This window comes from Oryzias latipes, chromosome 22 (assembly GCF_002234675.1).
Source record: "Oryzias latipes chromosome 22, ASM223467v1".
Taxonomy (NCBI): domain Eukaryota; kingdom Metazoa; phylum Chordata; class Actinopteri; order Beloniformes; family Adrianichthyidae; genus Oryzias; species Oryzias latipes.
In genome coordinates, this window is record NC_019880.2 from 4,346,106 (window position 1) to 4,374,055 (window position 27,950).

Here is a 27,950-nt window from a genome sequence, read left to right on the forward strand (position 1 = left end):
AAGAATTGTGATAAACAGAAAGGTAAATCACTTTATCATAATACTTATTTATCACTATAATTCAGGTATTTTATAGCTACATTTGATAAATGAATGGCTTAATGGTATCTCTTTGTTCATGTCATTGTGAATCAGGAGCAGATGAAAATATGTCATTTGAAAAAGATTTTATTTGTGATGTAGAAAATATAAGAATATACATGGGGTGGGCCACAAAAGCCCTGCTATGCTCCATTCTGAAGCAAGTGTTCCCATTAAAGTCAATGTTTTGACTTTCTGTTCAGTGTGATTACGTCTTTTATTTTTTTGCAATTTAGGGATCCTAAAGATCAAATAAATAAATATCCTTTGTGGCAAAAATAAAGGAAACAGAAGAAAACTTTTTGAAAGCTTGCTGAAAACGAATCTCAGTTGGGGATAAATGAAAGTTTCTAATAAGTTAGAACAAAGAAGCAAACATCTTTAAGTTCTTTAAAGTGTTGCTTTTAAACTGTTGAAGGCTATCTATCCTTCTCAGACCACTGTGTCAAAGGTTATTGAGCACTGACTCTTTTCTGACATCCCATATAAACATGAAAAACATTTTCTTTCCACGTCCCTATATCTCTTTCTCCGTTGCAGGTTTTTGTTGCATTTGTTTCAGTAGTTGAACAATCAGATCAGAATTTCTGCTTCCTGAGAGCTGCAGCATCAGTCTTTGTCATTTTTTAATCACATAATCCAAAAAAGGACTCACATCTAAGAGGATATCTGGATAATGGATTTTTCAAATCACGTCTCCCGTTCAATAGAATGTTCAGAAATGACTTTGTCCTTCGTATAAATGCGGCGAGCAATTTGGGAGAAGTCAACGCCAGCAAATTTTCCAAAATCTAACAGATCAACATGAGGATGGGATGAATCCCCAAAGTTGGGGAAGAAACCAAAGTAACCTGCAGACCTCAAAGGCTGCAGTCCTGCTGCTTTTTAAACCATGCAGATGCTGTGGCTTCTGATTGGTTGAACACACCAGAGGCAGGTGATCAGCAGTAGGCTGGGGAAGGATCATCTGGAAATCAGCAGGCCAGAGACCCTACATTTGTAATTTCAGTTTATTTTGAAGGTTTTTAGACCCTTTCTCCTAATACGAGGATTTTTTGAGTTCAAACAGAACCAAACGGATCGGGTTTGCAGCTGGAAATTTACCTGAAACCTTCTGACACGATGAAAAATCAAACAAGTTCAGGATCTGCTGTGAACCTGCAGAGAGGTTTACTGAAGTTAGGAGGATGGAAAGAGGAAGGTTCACAGTGAGACCGGATAGATATTATTATTATTATGAATGCTGATGTTTCTCCATCCACCTCCTCATCAAAAGTGCCTCCTATGGAGGAGAGTCTGGGTGATGGGGAGGATCTTCATATGATTTATGAAGTTTACACAATTGTTTGAGAAGTAAAAGAAACATTTAGGTCACAAAGCTGGAATTAGCTGAACAGTGAAATAAATGCATGTTTTTTTTTTTTTTTTGGCCACCTGTCAAACAACCAGCTGGCTCAGCCATCCACATGCACAAGGTTGAAAAACAATCCGAGTGTTTTGGGAAAAAAAATAACTCCATGGGACCATGGAATCAATATTTTCCTCAAAAACAATCACATACCTCAATTTAGGCCAGGTTCTCAGCAGCTTCAGATTACCTGAGCCCACTCAACTCCAGGAGGAAGAGGAGGAGGAGGAGGTTACACAACTGCTTCCCACAGCTGAGCTCATCCTCCCCTTCACGCCAGAAATATGATTTGACATCCATTTCTCAGCCTCAAACTGCCATCCCGCTCAGACTTCAGGGAATTCCAGCGGAAAGTCTACGGAAACATGACAAACACAAAGAATCTTTACTGTTGGTCAGACAGATCAGAATGAAAATATGTAAAGATAGAGATAAAAAGTATAAAATACTCATTTGCATTAATTTTGTCCTATTTCTCCTGTTCTAAAAGTTTTATCCGAATAAGATCATCAAATCTGGGTAACCTAGGAATTTGTCAATTCATGATTGACAAATCATGGATTATTTGACACAAATTTGAGTAAGTTGTCAAGGCCACATTCTAACAGGAGTTACCAATCTTGATTAAAATCTAGTATTTTTCCAGAGTTGCAGAGTGGGCGATGTTTGGTTAATTTCTAAAAATACTCAGCAAGGTAGAATTTTGATTTCTGAATACATTTCTGATAAATTTCACATCCAACTCAACAACCCAACATGATCCATCCTCCAGTTTGACCCAAGACGACCACAAGGCAAGCCTCCAACCAACACGGAGCTGGAAGGAGGATGCAGTGCCTCAAGACCAACAGCTATGGAAAAAACTGGCTTTATGACACACAACTAGAACTAAATAGAAGAATTCATCAATTCCAATGAGTTCTGAGCATTTTAACATCTGGATACTCCAGGTCAATGAAGGCCCTGCACCAATCCCTGTTTTCAGGCTCTACAATGATCCGAACGGCGACAACATGATGAGAAGTTGAGTGCAGATCTTCCTTGGACCATCTCAGGTCTAGGTACAAAACCTGCTGAATGCATTTCTGCTAGAGACTGAAGCTTTCTTGTGTTTCACAGGGACAAACAGAACTGAAAGGGTTTCTTTTCTTCAAACGTTCCCATTTGAAGTCATGACGAGTTAGAGTGTGATGAAGCTGACAGAAGAATCAAGCCTTCCTCAGCTGACCGGAGTCTGGGCTTTGAGCGTTTTAATCTGCACTTTCACCAGCAGGTAGCAGGTCGGAGCTTCTGCTGGCTGAGAAACAGGCTAACAGGACAGTCACAGCCAATCAGCATCCAGATGACACATGGCAGGCTGGGCTATATTTAACTTATCTGGGTCTGCGTCCGGGCTTGCTGTCAATATGATCTCCATCATTTGCTGCTGCAAAAAAAAAAAAACGAAAAAAATGTACTTGAGGAATTCCTGCTTGAAAAACTGTCCGGGGCCCAGGAACAAGCAGAAACATCTCTTGTTGGTTCACTCATGCATTCTTCACACAGAGCTGCATTCTTACAGAGTAAACATAAAGAAAGCAGAAGAACAGGCTCCTTCCTGCTTATCTGCTGCAGTTCTGTCAACACAGGACAACTTCCTGCATTCCTGCATCATCTGCTGGACACGAGTTCATGCCATGAGGAACCTGAAGGTTTCCCGTGTTGAGAAAAGAAGCTTCAACTTCATGAAGATGAAGCGGTTCACAGGTCTTGGTGGTGAACAGAACGCAGCGTTCTCCTGGCACTGCCAACGCTCCAGATTGAGGAACAGCTCGGCGGGCCCGGCTGTCAAAACACAGACTTACACCAGAACACCAGAGCATCAGTACACAACAGTGAGGAGAGCTGCACGAGACGGGAAGGCTTACACACACTTACTGCAGCAAGGAAAATGGAAGAGATTCATAAACTGAACCACATTGATTCATGTTATAAAAGAATAACATAAGTGTACGGCTGGATGAGGAAAATTAACATCAAAATTGCATTTGAATGTTTCTTTTTCCAAATTTTTGTAAATCCGGAGCAGATGAAAAAATTATGTTTAAAAAAAAGCTTGTTTGTGACGTAGACAATGTGCGGAGCGTTCCACAAACTCCCTGCTCCGCTCCATTCTGATGCATCCACTTATAGACAAACTGATCCACCAACTTCTTTCTGTTTTCCTCGTCTCATCTTGTATCTGGATCAAACCTGTACGGCTGGACTGCTCCAATATTGCTCGTCATTTATGTTGGATCGGTAATGTTAGGCTGAGGATGTGAAGGGCTGTAAGCTAACAGGACAGCATGTAAACAGAGAGCTCTCAGTAGCAGGAAGGGGAATGGGGTTGCTCTGCACCAACGGTCGCGCCCGCAATTCAGAGGTGAAATTCTACTGAACTCCGGTCGCTCGGCAGAAACAACGTCCTAGAAAACAACAAAGGTTTTGGGATTTTGGCCAAAAACTGCATAATCATAGTAATAACACCACTGGGAATGGCTTTGAAAAGATCAAAAAATGATTGGAGGGAGACTTAAAAGAAGAAAATTCCACATTTTCAGCTGAAAAGTCATATAATTCATTATTTAAATAAAATCTAAAACAAGCAGAATAGCAGATTTAGCAGAAACTCAAATGTTTCTAGTTGGTTAAGCTTCACTTGAAGCTTTCTCCATTCATTTCAGTTTGTCAGGACTCAACTAATTGATAGTTTTCTAACAACCGATGTGTCTTAAAGTTGAGTCACGGCATCTGGACTTTAAATCTTCTTCCTAGAAACTTTTATTGCTCATCCAACTGATGAAGCCACTTGGATGAGAACGGTGAAGATGATTTAAAGTCCAGATGTCACGACAAGATGCCACCAGGATAGATGAGAACCTTCACTGATACCAACCAATGGGATCATTCACCACCTGATCCAGAATTCTAACACATATTAACATTTGCAACAAAGCACTCAGGTTGCTGTGTAGACGGTTCAATAACAAAAGAAACAGGTTAAGTGAAACTAAAATGTTCGCCCAAATAAAATATGTTTTTCAAATTCAAAAAAGGTAAACATGACCCCCAACATGAAGATATAAACAAATAAACAGAAGCCTAAACTCCAAACAAATATAAAATAAAAGATGATCTGGAATTGAACTTATTTTTTGATAAACTAAATTAACTTTTACAGTGGATCTGTACCTTTTAAAATACAGTGACATTTAAAAAAACAAACGATATTATTCACATTTTTAACTGTTGTCGATTTCAAGCTATAAAAACAGAAAAAGTAAAGAAAAGACAAAAATATACAAATCAAATCTAGTTATAATATTTTGATTGTAAAAATAAAATAAACTTACTTCAATCTATTGATGACGTGTTGGTGTTCAGCTGTGTTTCTGTTAAAGACCTGAACTCAAATGGATGGATTGATGCATCCATCTTTGGACTTAAAGATGGATGCATTTCCCAGCAGCCCTGTGTGCCCCCCCCCCCCCCGGGTCATAAAAGCGTTAAGATTACGTTTCTAGAAAGCAAAATAATAGACTCTGGGTCAGAACGGTTGGGTCTGGAATGGTACACTTTAGCTCTTTTATGACTGTTATAACCGAGTGACGCTGCTGTCTGCCAAAGATTAGCCTGTTATTTCTTTTAAAATGTATTAAAAATAAACGGAATTTCAATTTCAATTTCAATTTTATTTGTATAGCCCAAAATCACAACAACAGTCGTCTCGATGGGCTTCGAAGTAAAACATGAACTCAAAAGGATCACGAATACAAAAGACAAAAGGAACAAACGAAGAAACAAATTCCTTACTGAACATGCTAACTGGGTGGGCGGGACTATTTGGTTCAAACAGAGACAATAGAAAAATCAGCAGAGCTACTACTGGGGACATTTTTCAACATTTCTAAATCATGTGCTAGATGTTGGTCAGGCAGCAACTTTCCACTAGAGGTCAGTAATTGAGTACATTTTATAGGTCATAATGATCCAGTTAACACAGTTAAAGCCTCAGAACAGCTCTCTGAGCTTTAAATTAAATAACATGCATGAAAAGGAAAAACTTTACCAGAACAATCTTGTCTTTGAATACATGTTTTAAGGATAATTAAAAAAAAACAGCCTCAAACTAGTGTCTCCACGCACAGAAATGACGATCATTTCATCAACAACGAACAGAAAACTGACTTTAGGTGCTTTTACAGTATTTGGTGTAAAAAAAAAAAAAAAAAGAGCACCAAAAACACCAATTGAGTAAAAACTGGCTAAACTCCAGCGGATCTTCAATAATGTCACTATAAATATAGTTCAAGTATAATTTGATCATCAGTTGTGTTCAAGTCCAGACTTTACAATGACGAGTACATTAGAGCGAGGATAAGTGGTGGATGTATTTCTCTGCTTTGCTGTATCTGGGTAGTTACACAACTTTGAGTTGACGCACAACAAAATGTCTTTTTTGTCTGAGTTGATGGTAGATCTGGATCGTTCTGATTGACATGATCTAAACAAATTAGTGGTAAAAGCTGAATATCCTCGTTCAGTAATTCTTTTTAAAAAGAGGTGGTTAGATTTCAGAGTTTCCAAACCTACTGTTCTGTATTTCTGCTCACGAAGTCCTCCAAACATCCTGCGTTTATTGTTGTTTCCCAACAACGTTGGTCAGGGAGTGGAACAACTTTTGTCTCCTGATCTCAACAGTAATCCTCTGTTCTTACTATTGGGATATGCTATAGAAAACTCCACAGAATGCTTACTGTCGGTGCTAGAAAACATCTTATCAACTGGATCTCAGACAATCCCTGTAGGTCACAATGGCAGAAAGTTGCATTAATTTATGTCTCCCTTGATTATCCGACTTGTCGACTTCATCAGAACTTTTTCAGTTATATTTTATAATTATTACTATTGAGAGCATTTGTGCTGACACTAAACTGAATACCTACTGTATTCTTTTTTTCTCCTTTGTGTGACTTTATGTTCTTGTTTTCTGGACGGGTTTATCATGTCTTCTTGCACATCTTATTTGTCTTTGTACTCATGGGCAAAGAGTGTGTTGTGTGTGGTTGACATGATAAAAAAAGAAATAAAAACATATATAGAGAACATTGTTGCTTTGGTTTTTTCTGTCTTTGTGAACTGAGCAGACACTCCAACATGGCGTCTGTCCTGACTTTTGTTGACATCTGAGAAGATGGTTGACAATTATTTGCAGCACTCTGTGAATAAAATATATTTCCACCAGTTTGCAATCTTAAAGTTTGGACTGCAGCCATCTGATCATCCAAAAACTCATGTAGATAGACGTCACTCTAGAAACTGACAGGAAGAGCAGCGCTTCCTTTTACAGTCAGGTCTCAAATTCAATAAACTGGTTAGCCCTGATCAAGAAACAAGTTTGCTGATTGTATCAGTGCAAACCGCGCTGACTGCTAACCAGGACTTCAGAAAAGTCCCTCTGGTCTGTGGTTCCCATGAGAGCCTGGCTCCAGAGAGAATGTCCAGAACACGCAGAGGGAACTCGGCCACACCGGAAAGATCCTGCACGCCGCACGAGAACATCAGCGAAGTCTTCAAACCGTAACCACGGCAACGAGTCCTTGCTGTCGTCAGAGGCGTCTGGATTCAGGCTCTGAGCGGGGACCAGTGGCTCCCACTCAGAGTGGGAGGAAGGCACATCGCCATGACGACAAACTGACCTGAAAGCTTCTTCTAATGATAAATATCTGCAATTGCTCCTATTTTACCCTCAAACGAGTGATGATGGACACAGACGAACGGGTAGATTTCTCAATTCAGCCAAGAGTCGTCTTGGCACAAAACCTGTAACACTTTTATAACAAAATGTTCTCACTTTATTCAAAAAACTTTTTAAGAAGTTCCTGTTTCACAAAGTTTCACAAGGCAATGAACAATTTTGCGTTTTTTGGTTAAAAACTTATTTTTAAAAAGAAAACCACTTGATAAACTGAACCTCAAACAGAAAACCGTTAAAGCTACAAAATTCTCAAACCAAAACAAAACAATTCAAATAAAGTCTGTGCCTGGATGAAGAAATGGAAGTCAAAATTGTAAAAATATAAAGTCCATCTGAAATAGATCTTACAGTTATGTAGTAATACGTTTTCCCAAAAAAAAAAATATTTTTCTAATTCTGAAGGTATTTTAATTTGAAAGGGCGCAGGATGAAGCAAAAACCAATCGACTGCTTCAAACTTTAAACTGTTCAAAGCCTGAGAGTTTACAGTTTTTATACATTAAAAACTTTAAAAAATGTTTTTTTCTTTAAACACAGAAACAATGTTTTGCTGGAACAAAAAAGAGAAACCTAAAGCAGTTTGAACCTGCAAACTCAGACACCAGCGCCTGCGTGGGCTCTGCCTCTCCTCATGTGGGCGGCGGCCCGTGGTAGCGCAGCATGATGTTGAAAGAGCGGGCAAAGTTGTTGGTGAAGGAGCAACTGTTGCTTTCATCCACGAAGGGCAACAGGAAGGATGCGAGGAGCAGCAGGGCGAGGAGGAGGAACCACAGCAGGAGAGCCACGCGGCACACCCGCGCCAGCAGCCTAGGCTTCTGAACACACGCACACACACACAACAACTGAGCGGGTCCACAAACGCAGAACCAAGGCCAGCTCCTCTTCCTCATCCTCCCACCCTCCTCAGATGATGAAGACTGAAATAACTCACCAGGAAAGATCTGGGTTCAAGATTCCACCATGGTTTCTGAGAATCAAATTTAAGATAAAGTTATTTTGGGACAAATCTGCACACGTTCTCAAAAGTTACTGGTTGCCTTCATGAAGCTGAGAGTATTTTCCACATCTCGTACTTATAAGTATGAGCAGAATTTGAGCTTCTACTACAAAGAATATGCTAAAAGATTTCCTTGGCAACCAGGAATTACACCTACCATGCTGACAAACAAATACACATTAATGTGATCATAATGAGGCCGATATGAACCATATGTGGTTAAACGTTGATGATTAGCATCAAATAAATACTAGAGAGCAGAACAGAGTATTTTGCTGGTGATAGAAATCTTTAAAGAAGCACCTTGATAACTTTAGCAAACTGTAAACCGGCTACTCTGCAACAATAATAAAGTATATAAATAATAAAACATGTATGTAAAAGTTGGGCACCGTTGGCACCATTTCTTTTTGTTATTGAACCTGAAAACTGCAAATGCATTATTTGCTGTTGTGTTAATGTTGTGTGAGCACTAAGAAAATGCAAAAAACCTCAAACTTTTCATGAGAGAATGAAATATTTCTGCACATAAATATTTAATGAGAGGTTTGAGTGGATTGTTGAACACGGATATGATCAAAGAGTGTTGTGTGTTCCCAGACGAATGATTGACAGATGACAAAATGAAGTCATCTTCATGGATTTAATGAAGGACGACATTAGGGAGGTTGGTGTGAGTGAGGAGGATGCAGAGGAAAAGGCTAAAGGGAACCAGAAGGGAGTAGTCAATAAGCAGAAAGGAAGTATTTCCATTTGTGCTGCCACCTGCTGGAAATGTTGAAAACAGCAGCTTTTTAAAGTCTGTTGTTTCTGCTGCGGATTTGAACCTGCATTTATGGTAAATGGCATATACTCATACAACCCTTTTACTACCATCCTTGAATGCCCTTGAGCATGAACCAGCAGCTAATCCATCAAGCTTTGTTCTCAAATTTGACATGTCAAATGATTTGAAACTCCTCCCACCTTGGTCTTGTTAAAAAAATCTTTTCCAAGTTTTAGACGGAGGGAATCCTTGTGGTTTGACATGGTGCGAGTTTTTTCAAGTCGCGTCACCTGTAAGCAGAAACATGTTGACCTTTGGGTGCACCTTAAGAACCGGAGCAGATGAGGCTAGACTCTACTAACCTCAGAAAGCCCCCGCAGCTCACGCCAGTCATCCACCAGCCCATCCAACCGGTTCTTGTTTTCCTCACTGGTGGAAACCAGCGTCCCCAGAGCCGTCAAGTAAGCCATAAAGTCCTTCATGTCCGTCTGAAGAGCCTGAATGCAAACAGAAACCAACGAGTGAGCACGGCTAAACCCACATCAGCTGACCTTTGACCCACACAGAAACCTCTTCTGCTTCACAGACGAATGTTGTTTGGACCAAAGCTCCACATCATGAAGGCCATTCGGTGCGTCTCCAGTATGCTTTAGGGGCAAAGCCTCATCTTTGTAGTGAAAAATCCTTTTTCACAACTATGCAGGAATAAAAATAAACCTTTCCCTCAAAACTGTTATCAAATAAAGGTATAAGATCAGCATTAAAATATTTTCTAAATTTAGATCTGACATTTATTCTCATTATGTAACCAACAATCTGGAAACTGAGGTGACAAAACTGCATAATACCTGATAAATACTTGATAAACTTAATAAAAACTAAAAGGTGAACAATAAACAGGGAAATAAATGATTAAAAAACAGATTTTTAGCTTTGTCTTTTGTCTTTAATTCATAAATCTTTGAGAACTAAAAAAGTAAATATTGTTTGTAAAGAGTTAAAGAAGAAAAAAACTAGAAAATATGTAAGAGTTCAAAAAAATAGCCCATCTAATAAAGTTAAATTAAGGTTTTAACTGTTTTATCACTTCTTTTGGTGTAAACGAATGTTGCATAAACCAAATCGAAACAGCTGAGATGGAGGCGCTCGTCTCAAGAGGTCCGATCACTGGACTGATGCCTGAGGAAGCGGTGCGAAGCCTTCAGAGACAGTCTGATGTAAAGAACTCACATGTATCTCCAGCGACTGGCTCTGAAGGGCAAAGATGTCGTCCTGCGGGACTTCGGCTGCCTCAAGACGCTTCCTGAAAGCGGCCATCTTGGCATCAAGCTGCTTATATGCAACATCAAAGTCTTTGGTTTCCAAAATTAAACCCTTTAAGAGAAAAAATACATCATTTTTACTTCCTACATGGAAGAAATTGCTGGAAGTTCTTGATCACCTTTCATCAGGGGTCGCCACAGTGAATCAACTTTCACTGATTTGGTTTGACAGATTTTTACGCCGGATGCCCTTCCCAACACAACCCTGCATTTGAACTATAAATTTTTAAATAAGACAAAATTACATTTTTTCATGACTTTAAAAGAAAAATTGTTTTCTCCTTGGAAGCTTATATTTTTATGTGTTAATTTTGGAATGGAGTGACGCCTGTGGGAGTCCTGCCGGGATTTTTTTCAAGCTCAACAAGCACCGGCGTTGGCTACAAATTGCTGAAACTCTGCGGTGCGCCGCTAAAGTCCCCCTCGCCGCCATTGCTGGAGGGGAGCAGTTCCCCTGGAAATACAGAGGAGCAGAGACACACCTCCAGCTGGGAGGTTTTTCTTTTATGCTTTGTCATTAACAAAATAGAGAATATTTGTGAAAAAACTCGTGAAAATCTAGCAAGTAAAAAAAAAAAAAGAATTGTCAAATGGACAGCAGTGGATCCAAACAAGCAAAACTTTTTGGGCTACTGCATAGAAGGGAGACTGAAGTGCAGAGACAATATCAGAGAGGACACATGATAACAGTGTGAAGCCTGTGATCTGCCCCTATTGTACTGAACAGGAACTGTTTATACATGTGGCACAAAGAAATCTGTGATTATCGCCTGGAATTGTTTCTTGCATTTTCATTCAAAAACATGTTCGTTAGTTTGTTGAAAACAGATTTTTTTTTTTTAAAGTTACACCTAAAACTTTTACTCTACGTTGTAAAAATTTTTTGTTGAACATTTCTGGGGTTTTCACTGCAAAATGTAACCTTTTTTCTCTGCAGGAATTTTTGGTTATTGTACTTTTATTTTGTCTAGTGTGTTACTACAACATGGGAAGATGACAAAAGTGCTACATGGGGGAGGTTGTGCTGACATTTTTCTTTTTTTACCAAACAAATAATATTTAAACTTAAACTCAAAAAAGCTGGATTATATCCTTCAGTCCTGGAAGTGAAAAAAGATGAAGATGCATGAGATGCAGTCGCACCTGCAGCCGGTCCTTCTCCTGGAGCAGCTGGTCGTTCAGCAGCTCCTGCCGTCGGATGGCGTCGCTCAGCTCCACCAGCAAGTCGCTGGCTTTGTCCGGTTCAAACAAGGACTCGAGCAGGTTGTCCTTCTGCTCCAGCTTACAGAGACGGTCATGTAGATCATTACTATCCCTCAGCAAAAGCTACAGATACAGATAAGAGGTGGTGTCAGACAAACTAAGATTTTAGAAGGATTTCGGTTGATTTCTGTTTGGGAGAACTTGATAAAAGAAATTTGTGTGCATAAGTGTTACCTCCATCCTTCTGACAGGCTCTGCGACCTGTGAGAAGTCGCTGATGCCTGCAGATGTCTCCAAAGCCTCAGAAGCGTCGCGGCTCCAGTTGGCATATTCCTGCAGCGGTTCCTGCAGGAGGCTCCTCGCCCTGGACTCAGACTCCGAACACAGCCGGGTTGCTCTGGACTTTACACTGCCACACAGAAACACAAGAAACGTTCTTAAGAGTATTTACAGCATGGAGGTTATCACTGTGTTTTTGCACTGAAACAAAGTGTTTACATTGAGCTAAATTAGGTTAGAGCCAATTGAAGTCCAGTATGTGAGACTGCAACCAAACCAACAGCAAGGAGTCACGTTTAGTCAAAAGTTTTAAATGAGTTTGAAAACCTAAAATATTAAAGTTTCTATCAGCTAAGTTAGTCAGTGATGGTTTGGAATTAAACAGCAGTATACAGTAAACTTTCAATAACCCAACAAACTATTTTAATGATCAAAAATGTTAAAAACAACTTTATAAATGCAGTTTTATTCACACTAGTGCTCAGAAGTTTAAAAGCCTATACAATGCTATTCTTAAGCCTTTTATGATAAACAATATCCATGTTTTTGATAACATATCACCTTTGGCACACAAAAGAATTTTTTTTTTTTAATCAATTAATATTTGTTTTTTTTTCTGAGCTCTTTTCCAACGTAGAAGTAAGACTCGATGTCGTCATTTCACGACGTTATCCTAAAGTCGACCTCGGCGGTGTGTCTGCGTTTTGCCCACAAAAACAAACAACATCCAAACTTTTGCAAAGATGGATGCTTCCTATGTTTCCTGTTTCCTATTTATCAGCTCATCTGTATCAGTGCCCTGTGCATCAAGTGCCTTAAAATATGTTTGTGTTGTAAAATCTGTCATTCTCTTGATCATATTTTAGTTTTGATGCTATATAATTATTTTCTGTAAGATAAGTTCATTTTGCCCTTGTCAAGACTTGAAAAGCGCTTGAGGTTTTTGCGCGTTTTGCCAAGTGTCTGCTGGTTTGTGTGCTTCGCTCTCTATTCCTCATACCTCTGAAGTTCAACGTCCAAGGCCAGCACTTTTTCAGAGAGGAAGCGAGAGTCCACTGGGAACTTGAAGAGCTCATTAAGCTGAGATTTGAGGTTCTCCACCTGAGATTCCTGCTCTTCCAGTTTGGTCCTTGTATCCTGCACTCACAAAAGATATATATATATATATATATATATATATATATATATATATATATATATATATATATATATATATATATATATATATACATATTCACTACTGTCTTGTCTTGAATGTTTTTTTTCTATTGGATCAAAAGCAAATAATTTTTGAAAATGGACTAACAATGACATCCAGTGGTCAGATTAGGAATTGCAACAATCTCAAATACAGATTCTGTTGAACAAACTTAAGTGCAAAGATGTCATGGGAACAAAACCAACCGTGAAGTTCCTCCACCTGCCCACTATCTGCTCCTCAATGTTGTATGAGTAAGTCTGAGGGTGGTCCAGCTCGTCGTCCAGGCCCTTCAGCAGCTCCCTGAGGAATCCAATATCCCGTTGCAGTTGCTGGCTCCGGTCTGTGTACTCGTTTAGGGAGTCCTGGCTTTGGGATTGCGAGTTATGGGAGCCCAGGATGTGGGAGTCAAGGTTGGAGGACTCTAGGCTGTGGGAGCCCTGGCTGTGGGAGCCCAAGTTGGAGGAGTCCAGGCTGTGGGAGTACAGGTTGGGGGAGTCCAGGCTGTGGGAGCCCTGGCTGTGGGAATCTGGGCTGTGGGAGCCCATGTTGGGGGAGCCCAGGTTGGTGGTGTCCAGGCTGTGGGAGCTCAGGCTGTGGGAGCCCTCGCTGTGGAAGTACAGGCTGTGGGAGACCTGGCTGTGGGAGCCCAGGTTTGGGGTGTCCAGACTGTGGAAGCCCTGGCTGTGGAAGCCCAGGCTGTGGGAGCCCTGGCTGTGGGAGCCCTGGCTGTGGGAGCCCAGGTTGTGGGAGCGGGAGCTGTGGGAATCTGGGCTGTGGGAGCCCATGTTGGGGGAGCCCAGGTTGGGGGTGTCCAGGCTGTGGGAGCCCAGGCTGTGGGAGCCCTGGCTGTGGAAGTCCAGGCTGTGGGAGCCCAGGTTGGGGGAGCCCGGGCTGTGGGAGCCTTGGCTGTGGGAGCCCTGGCTGTGGGAGCCCTGGCTGTGGGAGCCCTGGCTGTGGGAGCCCGGGCTGTGGGAGCCTTGGCTGTGGGAGCCCTGGCTGTGGGAGCCCTGGCTGTGGGAGCCCTGGCTGTGGTAGCCCTGGCTGTGGGAGCCCTGGCTGTGGGAGCCTTGGCTGTGGGAGCCCTGGCTGTGGGAGCCCTGCCTGGTGGTGTCCAGGCTGTGGGAGCCTTGGCTGTGGGAGCCCTGGCTGTGGGAGCCCTGGCTGTGGGAGCCTTGGCTGTGGGAGCCCTGGCTGTGGGAGCCCTGGCTGTGGGAGCCCTGGCTGTGGGAGCCTTGGCTGTGGGAGCCCTGGCTGTGGGAGCCCGGGCTGTGGGAGCCTTGGCTGTGGGAGCCCAGGCTGTGGGAGCCCTGCCTGGTGGTGTCCAGGCTGTGGGAGCCTTGGCTGTGGGAGCCCTGGCTGTGGGAGCCCAGGCTGTGGGAGTCCAGGCTGTGGGAGTCCAGGCTGTGGGACCCCAGGCTGTGGGACCCCAGGCTGTGGGAGCCAAGGCTGTGAGAGTCCAGGCTGTGGGAGTCCAGCCTGTGGGAGTCCAGCCTGTGGGAGTCCAGGCTGTGGGAGTCCTGGCTGTGGGAGTCCTGGCTGTGGGAGCGGGAGCTGTGGGAGTCTGGGCTGTGGGGGTCCAGAATGGGGGTGTCTAGGCTGTAGCCAAGGGCTTCCCCTGCTTCAGACAGCTCCTGCCTCAACCGCTGCCAGCCTAGTCTCAACTCCTCAGCCTCCTCTTGCACCGCCTCCGCCCCTGCAGGAGACGTGTTAGCCTTAACTCCATCAGCAATGACTTCAATACACTTCAAAGTCTTCTCTTTACAGGCCACGCTATCATCCAAAGCCTAAAACAAAAGATAACATGCATTAATGCTGTTCTGGTTTGAATGAACATATTGTTTTTAGTGAGTCTCACCTTAAATGCTTTGTGTTTTCCCTCTTTCGGCTCGTCCTGGATCATCAACTGAGTCAGCTGTTTGGTTTTGGACAACAGGAAGGCCTGAAACTTGTCAACGTTGTCTTGGTACTCGTAATGTTCATCACTGATCCTCTGAAGTAGGGCCAGGCGCTCCTAAAACACCAAAACACAGACCCTCATGTACACAAGTTCTGATTGGACTGTAAAGCACTTTCACTGTCACATAGAGGAACACAAATCCACACACTTTCTCCTTTGTTTCCACAATTTGGCAACAGTCTGGGCTTTTAGCTTGTAGCACTCCTTCTTGGGCTAGACAGCATCTCTTCCTTTCGGAGACCACCACAGGTATTGTGGATTGCCGGCCTGACTGACACCAGAGACTTCAATCAGAATCAATCCCCTTTGCCTGCTTTGGTCAAGATAGGGTTGAGCATGGGTGTTTCTTTTTGCCACCATGTCCTTTCATCTGGCAGTTATGTTGTTTCACCCTTAGTTATTTCTTCCTGTTGTGTTTACTTCTTTTTAGCACCATGAGTGTGGCAAGGGAAGGGGATGATGACACCTGTGCAATCTACAATGCTTTGAGTGTTAAAATCATAGCGCAGAGTACGTCTTATCATGTGTCTCTGCCTCTATTGCAGCGTTTCTACAGTGTTTGGTCGCCTCATATAATATGCCGTTTCGTCAGAATTATGCCAGACATCAAACCGGTCCGTGGTGCATTTAAGGTTAGGGACCGTTGTTGTGGCGGACTGAGTTGAACTGGGTGGCAGTTGGGTGGCGTTATAAGTTCCGGAGTTCATTGAACGCACCAAGCAGAGATGCTGATTGGACTTCAGTTCTGTCACTTAGCCTGTCCTTGGGGAGTTTGGACCAATGGGGTTCAGCTATGGGCCGAATAAGGGAAATAGGAGGGGTGTTGCGGGAGCGGTGGAATAAAAGTTGGGAGAAGCTCTCGGCGGGAGAGATTGAGGAGTTGCTGAACAAGTTGTATGGTGTCGGTTACGGCCTACAGTAACCAGAATAAAGAACCTTAAAAGAGGTTAAGTCTCCGTGCCTCAGTGAGGGAAAGGGACGCTGTAATATTGTATGGCTCTCACGGAATTAGATTTAAAAATATGTCATGCTCTCTCTGCCAAAAAGGTTCCCAACCCCTGCCTTAGTGTGAGTTTCTGGTACTGATTCTAGTAAAATGAAAGAATCAAAAAAATTTTTTTTCTTTTTAAATCAATAATTGACAAGGAAAAAGGGTGACATGCAAATAAAATCAAAAAATGACTCATGTAAACCGTTACTGGTTTACGCTAACAGCTACTGTGAACAAAGAAATTTTTTAAAAATTTACGTTTTCAAGTTCCATTTACACTTCCAGCCAGACTGCTGCACAGTCCACTTTCTGGTATACTTGCTGCTTTTGAAAAAAATATCAATTCCCCCCCCATTTATAATGGTAATGTTGAAGTGTTTTAAAAGTCCATAATCCTGTGTCATAAAAGTACAATCAGCAATTAAATAAATGAAAATAGAAACTCCTTTTTTTAACAATAGAAAACTATTATGATATTCAGTCAGCAAAGCAGGGTTATCATTTGATAAAGGCTCTTGCATTTTAAAGAACTTCATCAAAAATTAAAGACAGCTGACTAATTTTTTCACGTTTGCCGGTGTTTCATACATAGAAGCTGATGTGATCACCAACACGTGTGTAAAGTCATGTGACCTTTAAGTCTGTTCCAAACGTCCACATCCAACAAACCGTTAAAATCTAATATCTGTAAAGCACCAACAATGGCTGATATTTAATACTAGTTTCATTATAATGGAGCTTTTGCCCATTTTAGTCTTATAAACAAATGTGATTGTGATCATCACTGCAAAAAAAAGATCGAGTTTCTTGATCAGAGTTCAAAAAATGAAAATGCAAAGAACAAATTCCACATGTCTTAACAAACTGGTTAGGAAGGCCGGCTCTGTCCTGGGCTGCACACTACAGTCCATGGAGGAGGTGGCCGACAGGAGGATGTTTTGCTTAAGCCAACATCCATCATGGATACCCCCTCCCACCCCCTGCACCAAACTGAAGAGGCGCTGACCAGCTCCTTCAGAGACTGTTACCCCCACAGTGTAAGAAGGAGCTACCTCAGGTCATTCCTCCCCACAGCCATCAGACTGTACAACACCGTGTTACAGTGACACTCCACGGACCCACGGCTGTTTTGTTTTTTCATTCACTCATTTATTTTACATTTATTTTGGTTTAAATTTAATTTATTTGAGTAAAAAAAAAAGGAGTTTTTACAGATGTTCCTCTGTCTTATCTATAATGTTATTCTGAAGGTCACTTTATCCTCTGCGAATGCCACTTTTTTTTCTGTTTGCATTTCTGAATGTCTCTTTTGCTGCTGAAGATAAAAGAATTTCCCCATTGTGTGATGAATAGTGTTTATCTAATCTAATCTAATATCTTGTGTTGTGGTCACATGACCTAATGAGACCCACAGCAGTGCTTCAGCCTCACCTCACTTCTGTATTTGATGTCATTGTAGGACTCCTGCAGACTCTCCTGTGTCTGTGAATCAACGCTGGGGTCCTGGGTGGTGCTGTGCAGCGTCGCCGCCTCCTCCAGCAGCCTCTCCAGCATCGCCGCCTTGCCACGCACGTCGCTCAACAGCACCCTCTGCTGGTCCGCCTGCCACAGCTTCTCCTTGGCTCCCACCTGCTGCTCCACATCCACGTCCAGGCTGCAGCGCTGCTTTTCCAGCCACAGAACAAACTCCTCATAGGCCTTCAGGTATTCGCTCCAGCGGAGCCACACCCACTCGATGCGGCTGCAAAGAAAAACAGATCCACGAACCACGTCAAAGCAACCTGCAGCCGCGTTCATGCTTGACGAGCTGCTGGACTCACCTGTGGCAGTGGGTGATGGACTGTTCCGTCTCCTCCCACATGTTCCTCAGCTCTTTGAGCTTCGCGTTGGTACTTCTATGCAACTCCTCATCTTTACTCTCCAGAAGACTCTGCGCTGCCATCTGGGCGTCCGCCAGCTTCATCTGGCCTTCATGTTTTGACTGATAGATTTTCTATTCAGGACAGCAAACACATAAATACAAAAACCCTAAAGTATTACTGCAGAAACACATATGAATACTCAACATTGCTATCTTTAAGTCTACTAACAGGAAGTTCCATAATCTTAAACAGTGTAAGAAACCTGAAAAGATGAACCTGCATAAAACTAACCGTCAAAACTGCTTAGAAAACAGACAAGCACTAAGTTATGGAAGAACATCAGTTACACAAAAACTTGTGTCATAACTGTAGGACTTCAGAACAGAACAGGTTGGATCCTGGGATTCACTCTAAGTGTTGGGTGTAGTTGTGTTTCTGAACCTAAGGGAAAAAACATTTTCAAGTTTTAAAACTTTGATGTTAGGTATTTAATTGAGCAAAACCAAAAGATTTAAACATGTAATAACTGAGAACAAGTGAACTGTTCTTAGACTGAAGACAAAATTTGAAAAAATAAGATGTTAAGTCAAAACTGATTTTCCAATTTGATGGTCATAAAATGTTAAAGAGCCGCATTGGTTCCTGTTTATCAGACTGTTTACCTTTGTTTCGTCAAGTCGGACCTTCAGGGCGTCACGGGGCCCCTGTGTGTCGTCGTTGGCCTTCAGCCTGTCCTGAACATCCTGGATCCAGGAGAGCGCTGCCTCCAGGCTCTCCCTGAACTGCTGCTGTTCCTGCTGAGTCATGGCAGGGCCTGATCCTGCGGCTGCAGTCTACCTTGATCAGGAGTAGAGTTCACATCTGCTTATAGCACCGAACCGGACAGCTTTAAAACCTCAGGCTGGTCTATTCGGAACCAAGGTACGAGGGGAAATGGAAGGTATTATAGGACATCAATGATTGGATGATGACATTTGAGTTTCCAGGATGTTTTGCCTGAACTGTGGTAAAGAGCTGATTGATCAGTCGGTGAACGTGGGTTCAGGTTAGCTGCTCTTGAGGCAGCTGTGTCCGAGTCACCAGTGACATTCATCTTTTTGATTTAAGGCGCTTCATACCAAATAAGTTCTGGTTGAAAAGGTGAACAAACCTCACCATACAGTCACTGATGTCCCATAATACCAACGCTTCTGGTTTCCCATTTTTGAATTTTTCATTTGGAATTCTGGTAATTCCTTGAGTTTTTCCAAAACGTTTCCTTTTTAGTACGTTTCATTTATCTGTCATTGTGTTTGGTTTTTCGTACTTATAAATTAGTTTCTAGAACTTTGTTTGATTTCTAAAATGTAATGCTTTAATATTTGTTTTGCTTTTATAATGGCATCTTTTTTTAAAAGACCCACTAGGCGGGGCCACTAGTTTGTTGTTCTACTTCACGTCCATTTGTAGATTAGATCCATGTTTTCCTCGTCCGAGCTGGCATTTAGCTCCAAACTTTAAGGCTGGACAGCTTCGATATTGCTCACCATTTATTTCTTTTTTTGCACCTCTAATGATAGGTTGGGGGATATAAAGGGGCTATAGGCTAGCAGCATAGCATGTAAACAGAGAGCTCTCAGCAACAGGAAAGGGAAGGGGGGCGGGGTTGCTCTCTGCCAACAGTCCCAACAACCCAATTGGTGAATTTCTAATGAACCACTGCCGCTCTGCAGAAACTGTGGCCCAAAAAACGACAGGTTTATTAAAAAAAGTGGCATAATATACTTTATAGACCATCTAGAACACTTTTAAATTGGATCAAAAGATGATTTGTTGATGTGATTTGCACTTCAGGGCCACTGTAATCAGATGAGCATAAGAGCTGCACATGACCAGGTTTTTTTCCTCCAGAGACAAACTCAAATCATCGGTTTTCATATTATTCACAAATTCCAGAAGTTCCTACCAGCTTTAAAAACAAAGGCAGTTTTGCTTTAGGTCAGGATTTGCTGCTGCACACCTGAAAAATTGTTCACCCTGAGTTCTGCCGTCAAATAGAAGGCAGACGGGCGCCACTTCTTTTCCAAGAAGGGGCCATAAAATGCAGAGAGAATGAGCCAGCTTCCCAGTGACTCACTTTACCCACCACAACATTCTTCAGTGCCAACATCTGCTGTTCCAAAGCTTCTGATGCTGCACAGAAACCTCCTTTAAGGTCTCTCTGGGATTTATTTACTTTTTTTTCTTATTCCTTCTGACTGATCCTTGAAAAAGGTCAACTTGGACCTTAAATAGTTCAGATTTTCCTACATTTATTTCATTCAAGCCCTTTAAAAAGTCAGATACTAAATAGGTAAATAGAAGAGAGCATACATTCTTACTTAGAAATGCTTCTTAAAAGCGACTAAATCTATAAACTCAATGGTCTCAGCAGGGTGGGTTTAGGTACGGTGAACAGAAAAACAACATCGAGCACTCTGTGGTGGCCGTATTAATCATTTAATTTTTATTCAAAGGGTAAAACGTCTGTTGGAATCACTTTTTCACAGGTCCACTTTTAGACACCATCAATGTCAAGAATCCAAATGTTCTGATAAGTACTTAAAAGCTGAAATAATATTATAATGTTTAAAAAACATGTATTATTTTATTTATTTGATGGACTAATTTGTCAACCTCTCACTTTCTGGTCGGAACAAATCAAGGTCTTCTATCTTTTCTTCAATTTGTAAGATTTTACTAAAGAAAGAGAAAGAAACAAAAGTAAATAAATGTTGGATGAAAACAGTTCTCTATGGAGCGGCATCAAATTCAGAAATGGTCTTAAAATGTCCATTTTCTGCCCCTCCCTTTGCCTTTCCTCTCTTTCTTCTCATTCCTGGCTGTATCCTTGGATCTTCCTTTAAATATTTTCTCTTCCTGCACTTTTTGGAAGTGTGGCAACAAATTTCCTGCTGTCTCCTTTAGGGTTGTGCCGATGGACGATATCATCGTCCATCGTGATGGGTGACTGACATCCCGATGGAGAGACCACCATCGTGATGCCACGCCCCCGCCACGTTGGGCGTCGACACCATAAGCCGCGGTTACATGTACAAAATATCTTGATGGGATCAATGGTCGGATTAGAATCCAACCGTGTACATGGGCCCAGAAAAATGTTTTTAGATTATAAAAACGTTCACTAAGGTCACAATTTCGGTCGGAATAAATCATTCGCACATGCGCAGTAGGGTTTGAAAAACGGAAGGATATAAACTCCGCCGAGCGGCTTTTTTTCTTCAAACTTTATTGTATGTAACAATTCAATACAAAACATTGTTAAACAGCGCCGAGCGGCTATATACATTGACATGTCAGCTCGGTAAAATACGAGATGATCTTCTAAACGTGCTTTTAATAATGTTACGGTTATTATGAAACACCTGTTCGCTCATCATTTGAATTTTAATCCGTGTGGTCAGTGCTTTTTCTGAACGAAGCCAGGATTAGCAGTATGCTAACACGGGCTAACAACATTAGCTTTGGGTGGTGCTGCTTGCTGGCTGCACGTAAACATGTAAGAATAACATCAGCCTTTATTTAGTCGGGACACGACTGGAAACACAAATCGGCGTGATTGTTTGAATGTTTTCTAAGGACTGAGTGACATTTCTGCTTTGAAGCTCAAACCGCTGTGTGTGCTGACGATCCGAGCTGTGCACAGACACACACTTTTAGACCCGGTTCTGAGTTCGGTTGCTTGTACCCCTAGAGCTGCGGGACGGATCGCAGCCTTAAATCTCCCACACATATCGCTCATGTACCCCCCCCCCCTCCCATCAAACACAAAGCTGTAAGTCCGCACTCCCCCGGAAGTGCGGGAGCGGACTGCTTCTTTCTATTTTGTTTGTTACTTTTTTTGTTAAAGTCACTTCCCTCAGTTTATACTGGATCATCGCGGATTGGGAAATAAAACGAAAAAAGCAAAAAAACGAATAGCAGTTATATAAGAACGAAAAATGTAAAAATACCCCCCCCCCCCCCCCCCCCCCGACGATGTCATCGTCCATCCCGATGGTTGACAGCAAACATCGTCAACGGCCAATTTAAGGGACATCGCCCAACCCTAGTCTCCTTGCCTGTTTCCTTTTTTCTCAGCCCGTAATTAAAGCCTTTTTCTTTTTGTTTTTGATCTTTTGGAAGAGTGTCTGCTAGCTAAATTGATTGATGGAATATTCCATTGCTGGAGAGTTAGGGGGGAGATGAAACCGTTTTACATGAGCAGTTTAATGCCATTCAAGTTATTATTATTTTTTAAATAAAAGAGCTACATAGCCATGGAAATGATCCATGTACTCCACTCTCCAGCTGTCTCTTCACCACAACGGACCGGTACAGCGACCGCATGATCTTCCCTCCCACCTGCACAACAAGATGCCAAGACACTTCCACTCGGGGCAGGAGCACTCCATCCACCTTGAGAGAACAAACTCTCATGGAAATTATTTTAGAAATATTTGTTTTATTAGCTTGGAGCCCCTAAAATGTTGGGGGGGGGGAAGGGGGGGCGTACCCCCCCAGACAACCGCCTACTTTGCCGGATGGTAAATCCGCCCCTGCACTAACTAAGCAGACCGGAGAGGCGGCGATTATCAACCCGAAACGGAGAAAGTGTAACGGACGTGTGTTCGTGTTTCTACGTAACTGCGTGGCCGTCTGCTGCGTTCAGAACCGACTCGGAGCGAATGGTTTGCGTCTTCGCGGGCTAATCTCATACAAGGGTTGAGATTGACAGACAGGAGGCTCTGCGCCGCTAACGGTCAAATCGCGACCGGAGGACAGGACGGGTCCGGCCGCGCAGCCCGCCTCACCTAAAACAAGCCCGGACACGAGCTTGCAACATTTCCCGATGCTCTTCAGAAGAGGCCGAAGCCGCTTTTTAATTTAAGAAAAAAACGTGAAACACTCACAGCTTCTTCTGTTCGAGCTGATCCCCGTCCTGCTCCGAGGAACCGAAAAGTTACAGCAAACAGGAAGTGGAGAGTCACGCTGCCTTCAGGGACACCTCGGAAACGGCGAAGTGGCTGGAGATGTTTTCAATGAAGCAGTAATAAAAGATACTGGAAATTCTGTTTAAACAAAGCCCAGTCGCAGTGAACTCCTTCTCAGATGTACATATAGTTGTAGCCGACTGGGAAGAAATGCTCTGCCCAAGTAAAAAAGGCAACACATTTTATTCTCTCTGCACACAAACATCTCACTTTCGAATCATGCCATTCATCATTTCACAATCCCTTTTGGCAAAATGTTTTTTTTCGCACCCTATAATTAAAATCACATCTAGAAAGTATTGCCAAGCCTGTTTCCTTTGAAAGACTCGCTCAAATGAAACTGGTGTTCTTGGTAAACATGTTCTTGTCACATTTTTCTCATGATGGAGAACATTTTTTGCATTTTGCATTAAAATTGCTTCACTGGGTGCTTCTTTATTCTAATTCAAATCCTTGTGAATCAGGAAAAGATGCAATATGCACATAAGCTTTGTGGAACAGATGCCAACACCGCACAAGAAGGGTTGTTGGACCAGGTTTGAGTGTATTTTTTACATGTGCAAATTAGGAAAAGCTTTATGTACAAACACTATTGTTTCCATGAGAGGTTGATACTACAAAAGGTAACAAACAGCAATTTATTTGTTTTCCATGGAAGTATTTTGGAATGAAATAAGTATTACAGATTGGTAAAACAAGGAATATTTTTGAAAAGGCCAATTCCTCTTTGGAATGTCTGCGCTTTAGACTTTTGATTAAAACTGACATAAATTTCCCCCCCCCCATTAAATCTCCAATTTTTTTTCTACCTTGGTCGCTTCCTTTGTGCAAAGTCCGCTTCTCTCTTCGTGCGCACTTGTTTGCCTCCAAGACCCAACTTCTTTGCTATGGGGCATCTGACGGCACTGAGAGTATGAAGCAACATTTTGTGCAATTATCAGTGCAAGAATGCCCTGCAATTGCCTGACCATCCCACCTAAATAAAAGAAGGCTGCATTTTCTGTTGATCAAAATAAAAAACAGTTGCAGTTGGAAAATAAAAACCTGGAATCTCTTTAATGTTTATTTGGGTTCAGGCAGACAGACTGGTCCAAGCTTTTGATAAATTTAACATTTGTGTTATTAATTTGAGAAACTTCTTGACTTTGTGGCAATGTGTCGCTGTTTGCAGATGAAGCAGAGGGCGATAGTCTGAAGTCTTGTAGCGTTTCACGCCTGCTGAGCTGCACCAATATCAGCAGATCGTTCCGGTCTGTGCAAGTGATTGCAGAACATCCCAACACAATCTTCCCTTCTCTGTTCATGCCTGTGCAACATATAAGATGCTTAAAATTTTATAATTTCAAATGTTTAAAGTGCTTGTTTCTGTTCCTATTATACTTCTGTTTTGCACATCAATGATGTGATTTATTTATTTTTTACTATGGTCTGATATAGCAACATATCTTAAATTTTTCTTGAGAAAGAAAACACATCTATATAAAGACAGGATGAACCAATTCTCTCTGTTTAATCAAGCTGATGTGATGTACAGTTACCACCGTAGTGGATAGATAAGCAACTGCAGGTAGAAGCAGGTGAATTTAACATTTGACACGTCTGAATCCCTTCTTGGTGGATAATGAACGCATTTATTACATCCTGAAACAAACAGTAACATTCTTCAAAGTCAGTTTGAACCAGAACACTTTAATCACAATGTTTTAATAAATAATAATAAAAGTCAACATACTTCCAGACAGACCATCAATGTGTACACACCATACAAACACAAATCTGGACCCAGCGGTCCTGGAAAATGCTTTAAAAAAACTCTTCATATTTGACACAAAAGTGTTTCTTCAAACTGCTGAATATTGTGAATTTGTACCTCTTTGCGACCTTGTAAAGATATTAAAAGTTATCAAAATAAAGACAAAAATTGATATGTTGAAACCTTATTAACGTCCACCCCCTCAGAACCTGAAATCTCACTGAAAAGTCTTCTTTTAGACCATTTTCTTTCTGTATTCTATGCAGGTGTAGCTGTTGGTACCTCAGTAGTAGTCACATTCCCAGAATTTGTGCTGAACATGTCATGCAATAGTAGACAACACTTCTAACTAAGGGGAAGTAGTTAGGAGTCTAAAGTTAGTTTAAATGTCCTGTTTTGTGAATATGACTCATCTTTTTAACGAAGTTGAAGTCACTTTTCTGCCTTATTATTCTGGGTGTGCTGGTACAAAGTCTTATGGCTTTCATGCTTTGTTGAAAACTTCTAGCAGCTTTGTAACTCCTACATTTCTGAAGCCATATTTGCTGTCAACCAATCAGCTGCAGCAGCTTGATAACCCTTGTGCTATCCTATGCACTTTGACATTGGGAGTGAGGTCATCTAGACCCCACAAGACAGTGCGCTGAACTTTTTTCTTCAATGATTTATGATCTTCACTAGTTTTCATGGATTACATGAAATCCTCTCCACCTTTATCCACCTTTGTCATAGTAGGGAGAACACGTCAATGGTCATCTTGACCCCATAGGATAGCACAAGGGTTAAAGATCTACCACAATCCTATTTTGAGCTATTTTAAAATTGTTTCCAGTGGTCTTTTATTTATGATATTTCTGTTTTTAGCCCAAAACAATAATAACCGTTTCATTTGATAGGACATAGTCTCTGCCGGGTAGCTCTTTAGAAATTTGCCTCTGAGCTGGGGTCCTTTCCCCGTTGTGGAGCAGAGCAGAGCAAGTGTATTTTCTATCTACATCACAAATAAGTTCTTAGTCAAACGACATATTTTCAGCTGATTCACAATCATTTCAATAAAGAAATGCTCAGAAAGTTTGCGCTTATTTTACTTTAAATACATTCTTCATCATCAGAAAAATGCCACAAGAACTTATTAAAAAGACCAAAAGTATGATTTTCTTCGCAGTGAGTCCTTAAGGTTAGAATCTTACTCACCTGTAACTGTCAAAAAATTCTAAATAGATATCAATTAAATGGTCTCATTTCCCTCAAATAATTTGTTATTGCCTTGATAAATTGCATTTGGTATCGTACTCGTGCCATAAACAGGTTAGGTTTCTGTATGTTTTTCTTATGCTTCTCATATTTTGTTTTAGTTTTTTTTTGTCCAAACATTAAAAAACTTGTCAAAATGTTGTGATTTGGTGATCTATAAAAACAAAGGCGTAACCGTCTGGAGACAAAATTGAGTACCGGTAAGTGGAAATATTTAGAGCAAAAATGTAACTGGAAATCTGCTAAAAGCAAAAATATAGTCCTGACAAGATTGAGTCTAAATGTAATCAGCAATCTATACCACAATTCAGTACGATTTCAGATAAAATCTTTGCCAGACTGTCTTTTTTGAGCTAATGTCGCAACAAAAAAAAGTGTAAAATAATTTTTTTTTTCAAACTTACAGAACATAAAACCTTAAACGGTTTAAGACTGGAAATAATAATAAAAGAAAAATCTATGCAAATGCTCACAAATCTGTGACGAACCGTCTCAGCCATTCAACAAACATTTAGGACTTGAGTGGATGCGTCCCTTAAGAGTTATTAATTACAAATCATCACTATATTTTTGTCTCCATCAAACCTCCAGATATAAATCTAACATTTTTATGATTTGTTGGTACAAAGGCAGAATGTTCACCTGTTAAATAAATAGTTTTGTGTCAAATGTGAGACTTCTTGTTTTGTCATTCATTAAAAAAACGTGAAACAAATGTCATCTGACGTTGACTGTGTCCTCACAGTTGTTCATGCATTTCATCGACCTGTCAGTTGGGGAACAGCTGCATGTCTTACAGTAGACATTTTATTTTATTTATCTTTTCATCAATACATTCAGAGCATGATGAGGCTGCAGAATGAGAGTTTCACATTTTACCAACAGGATATTTTAGCTTCACTTGAATCCAATAGTTAAGAATGATGCAAGCAAAATAAAAACTTTGAAGAAGAGACTTTCTTAAATATTTCTTTTCACATGTTCAGTAAGGGGTAGAGTTTTTTGCAAGCAGGAAAATTCATCAAGTTCATTGTAGCTTGATGAAATATCACGGATATTGAACATCATTTTTGCACTCGTCCAACAGGGTTAAAACAGAGAAGTGACCAGAATATGAGAGCTTTTGCCGCAGCTGTGGACCAGAGTGTGAGTGCACGTCTGTCAGCGCTTTGTTTGGTGTGACAGCTGCACATTGGAGCTGTCTAACTCAGAAATGTGAAGGTGTGACTGAGGAAGGAAGCATGAAAAATCACTCATTGACCAAAGCAGCTCGAACAACAAGGTTAATTAATCTGGCTTTTTTTCAGTTCCTTCAGAGCAGCTGATGCGTTACCATTGACAGGAGATCTTCTGTTTTCTCTCAGTTTGGTGCATTTGGTGTTTGACCTGCTGTAATTTCTTCAACTGACAATACCTGAGATGACATTTTAGATTGTTGGTAGATTTTCCTCTCTGTAAATTACATGAATACGAACACAAAAGAGGCCGGACGTCATGTCTGAGTCACATTAAAGATAAGATGAAACATTTTTTTGATCATTTTTGTCGATTTCATGAAAACCACAATGAACATTCAAGTAGCTGTAAGAAGATTAACAGTATCAGAAAGTCCAATGGGATGGCAGAACCTCTAAATCTGATCAAGCTTTGAAAAAACCTCCTCAAACACGGTCAAGCAAACAGCACCGTGGTGCTTTTTTCACCCGCCTCAGGCTCAGGTGTTCAGCAGTAAACTGACCAGTAGATGAGGTTGAAAAAGATGTAGGATCCAGGAAAAATCATCCGGGAGTATTTATCGATGGCGTGCGTGTTCTGGATGATGCTAAGGGCACGCAGGCTCTTCCTCTTCTTGATGCCTGCGGATTCGCTGCTCATCGACAGGTGAACCACCATGTGCTCCGACTTCTCCGGGACCTGGTTCTTCTCGTCGGGCTCCTCCTGCATAATGGGCTCCTCGGTGTAGCCGGCCAGGCTGTTGGTGTCAGCCTCGCTGTAGGTGCCGTCCATCATGGTCATGGTACGAGTCTGGGAGATGCTACAGGTGCAGGGCAATGACTGACAGGAAAAAAACACACAAGTATTACT

General features: G+C 41.5%; 2 protein-coding genes across 3 annotated transcripts in view; both read right to left on the reverse strand.

Moving 5' to 3' along the window:
* Nucleotides 1-7,783: 7,783 nt before the first annotated feature.
* syne3 (spectrin repeat containing nuclear envelope family member 3) lies at nt 7,784-23,164 on the reverse strand. Of its 2 annotated transcripts, none has more exons than XM_023951388.1 (14): nt 22,778-23,164; nt 18,509-18,679; nt 17,805-17,977; nt 17,416-17,725; nt 14,892-15,047; nt 13,240-14,820; nt 12,836-12,972; nt 11,791-11,965; nt 11,497-11,679; nt 10,262-10,405; nt 9,394-9,528; nt 9,232-9,321; nt 8,200-8,235; nt 7,784-8,083 (listed from the first exon to the last, which is right to left on the reverse strand). In XM_023951388.1, the coding sequence occupies exons 2-14, from the start codon at nt 18,650-18,652 to the stop codon at nt 7,898-7,900; spliced, it is 3,450 nt and encodes a 1,149-aa protein (XP_023807156.1). In that variant the 5' UTR covers nt 18,653-18,679; nt 22,778-23,164; the 3' UTR covers nt 7,784-7,897. The 2 variants fall into 2 exon arrangements, with proteins under 2 accessions (XP_023807156.1, XP_023807155.1); XM_023951387.1 differs by having other exon boundaries at nt 18,509-18,683.
* Nucleotides 23,165-24,349: 1,185 nt separating this feature from the next.
* The window catches only part of LOC101164606 (gamma-aminobutyric acid receptor subunit rho-2-like), a 46,767-nt gene continuing 43,166 nt past the window's right edge, over nt 24,350-27,950 (reverse strand). Inside the window, exon 9 of the mRNA XM_004082154.4 lies at nt 24,350-27,920. Within this exon, the coding sequence (XP_004082202.1) occupies nt 27,588-27,920 (333 nt within the window). The 3' untranslated portion in view covers nt 24,350-27,587. The remainder of the gene's footprint in view (nt 27,921-27,950) is intronic.

Coding starts and splice junctions, on each gene's coding strand:
- syne3 (XM_023951388.1), bottom strand. CDS start 18,652: ATGACTCAGCAGGAACAGCAGCAGTTCAGGGAGAGCCTGGAGGCAGCG. Junction 11,680..11,790: donor AGCCTGTCAGAAGGATGGAG/GTAACACTTATG, acceptor CTGTATCTGTAG/CTTTTGCTGAGGGATAGTAA. Junction 8,236..9,231: donor ATTTTTTTAACAAGACCAAG/GTGGGAGGAGTT, acceptor TTTGATTCTCAG/AAACCATGGTGGAATCTTGA.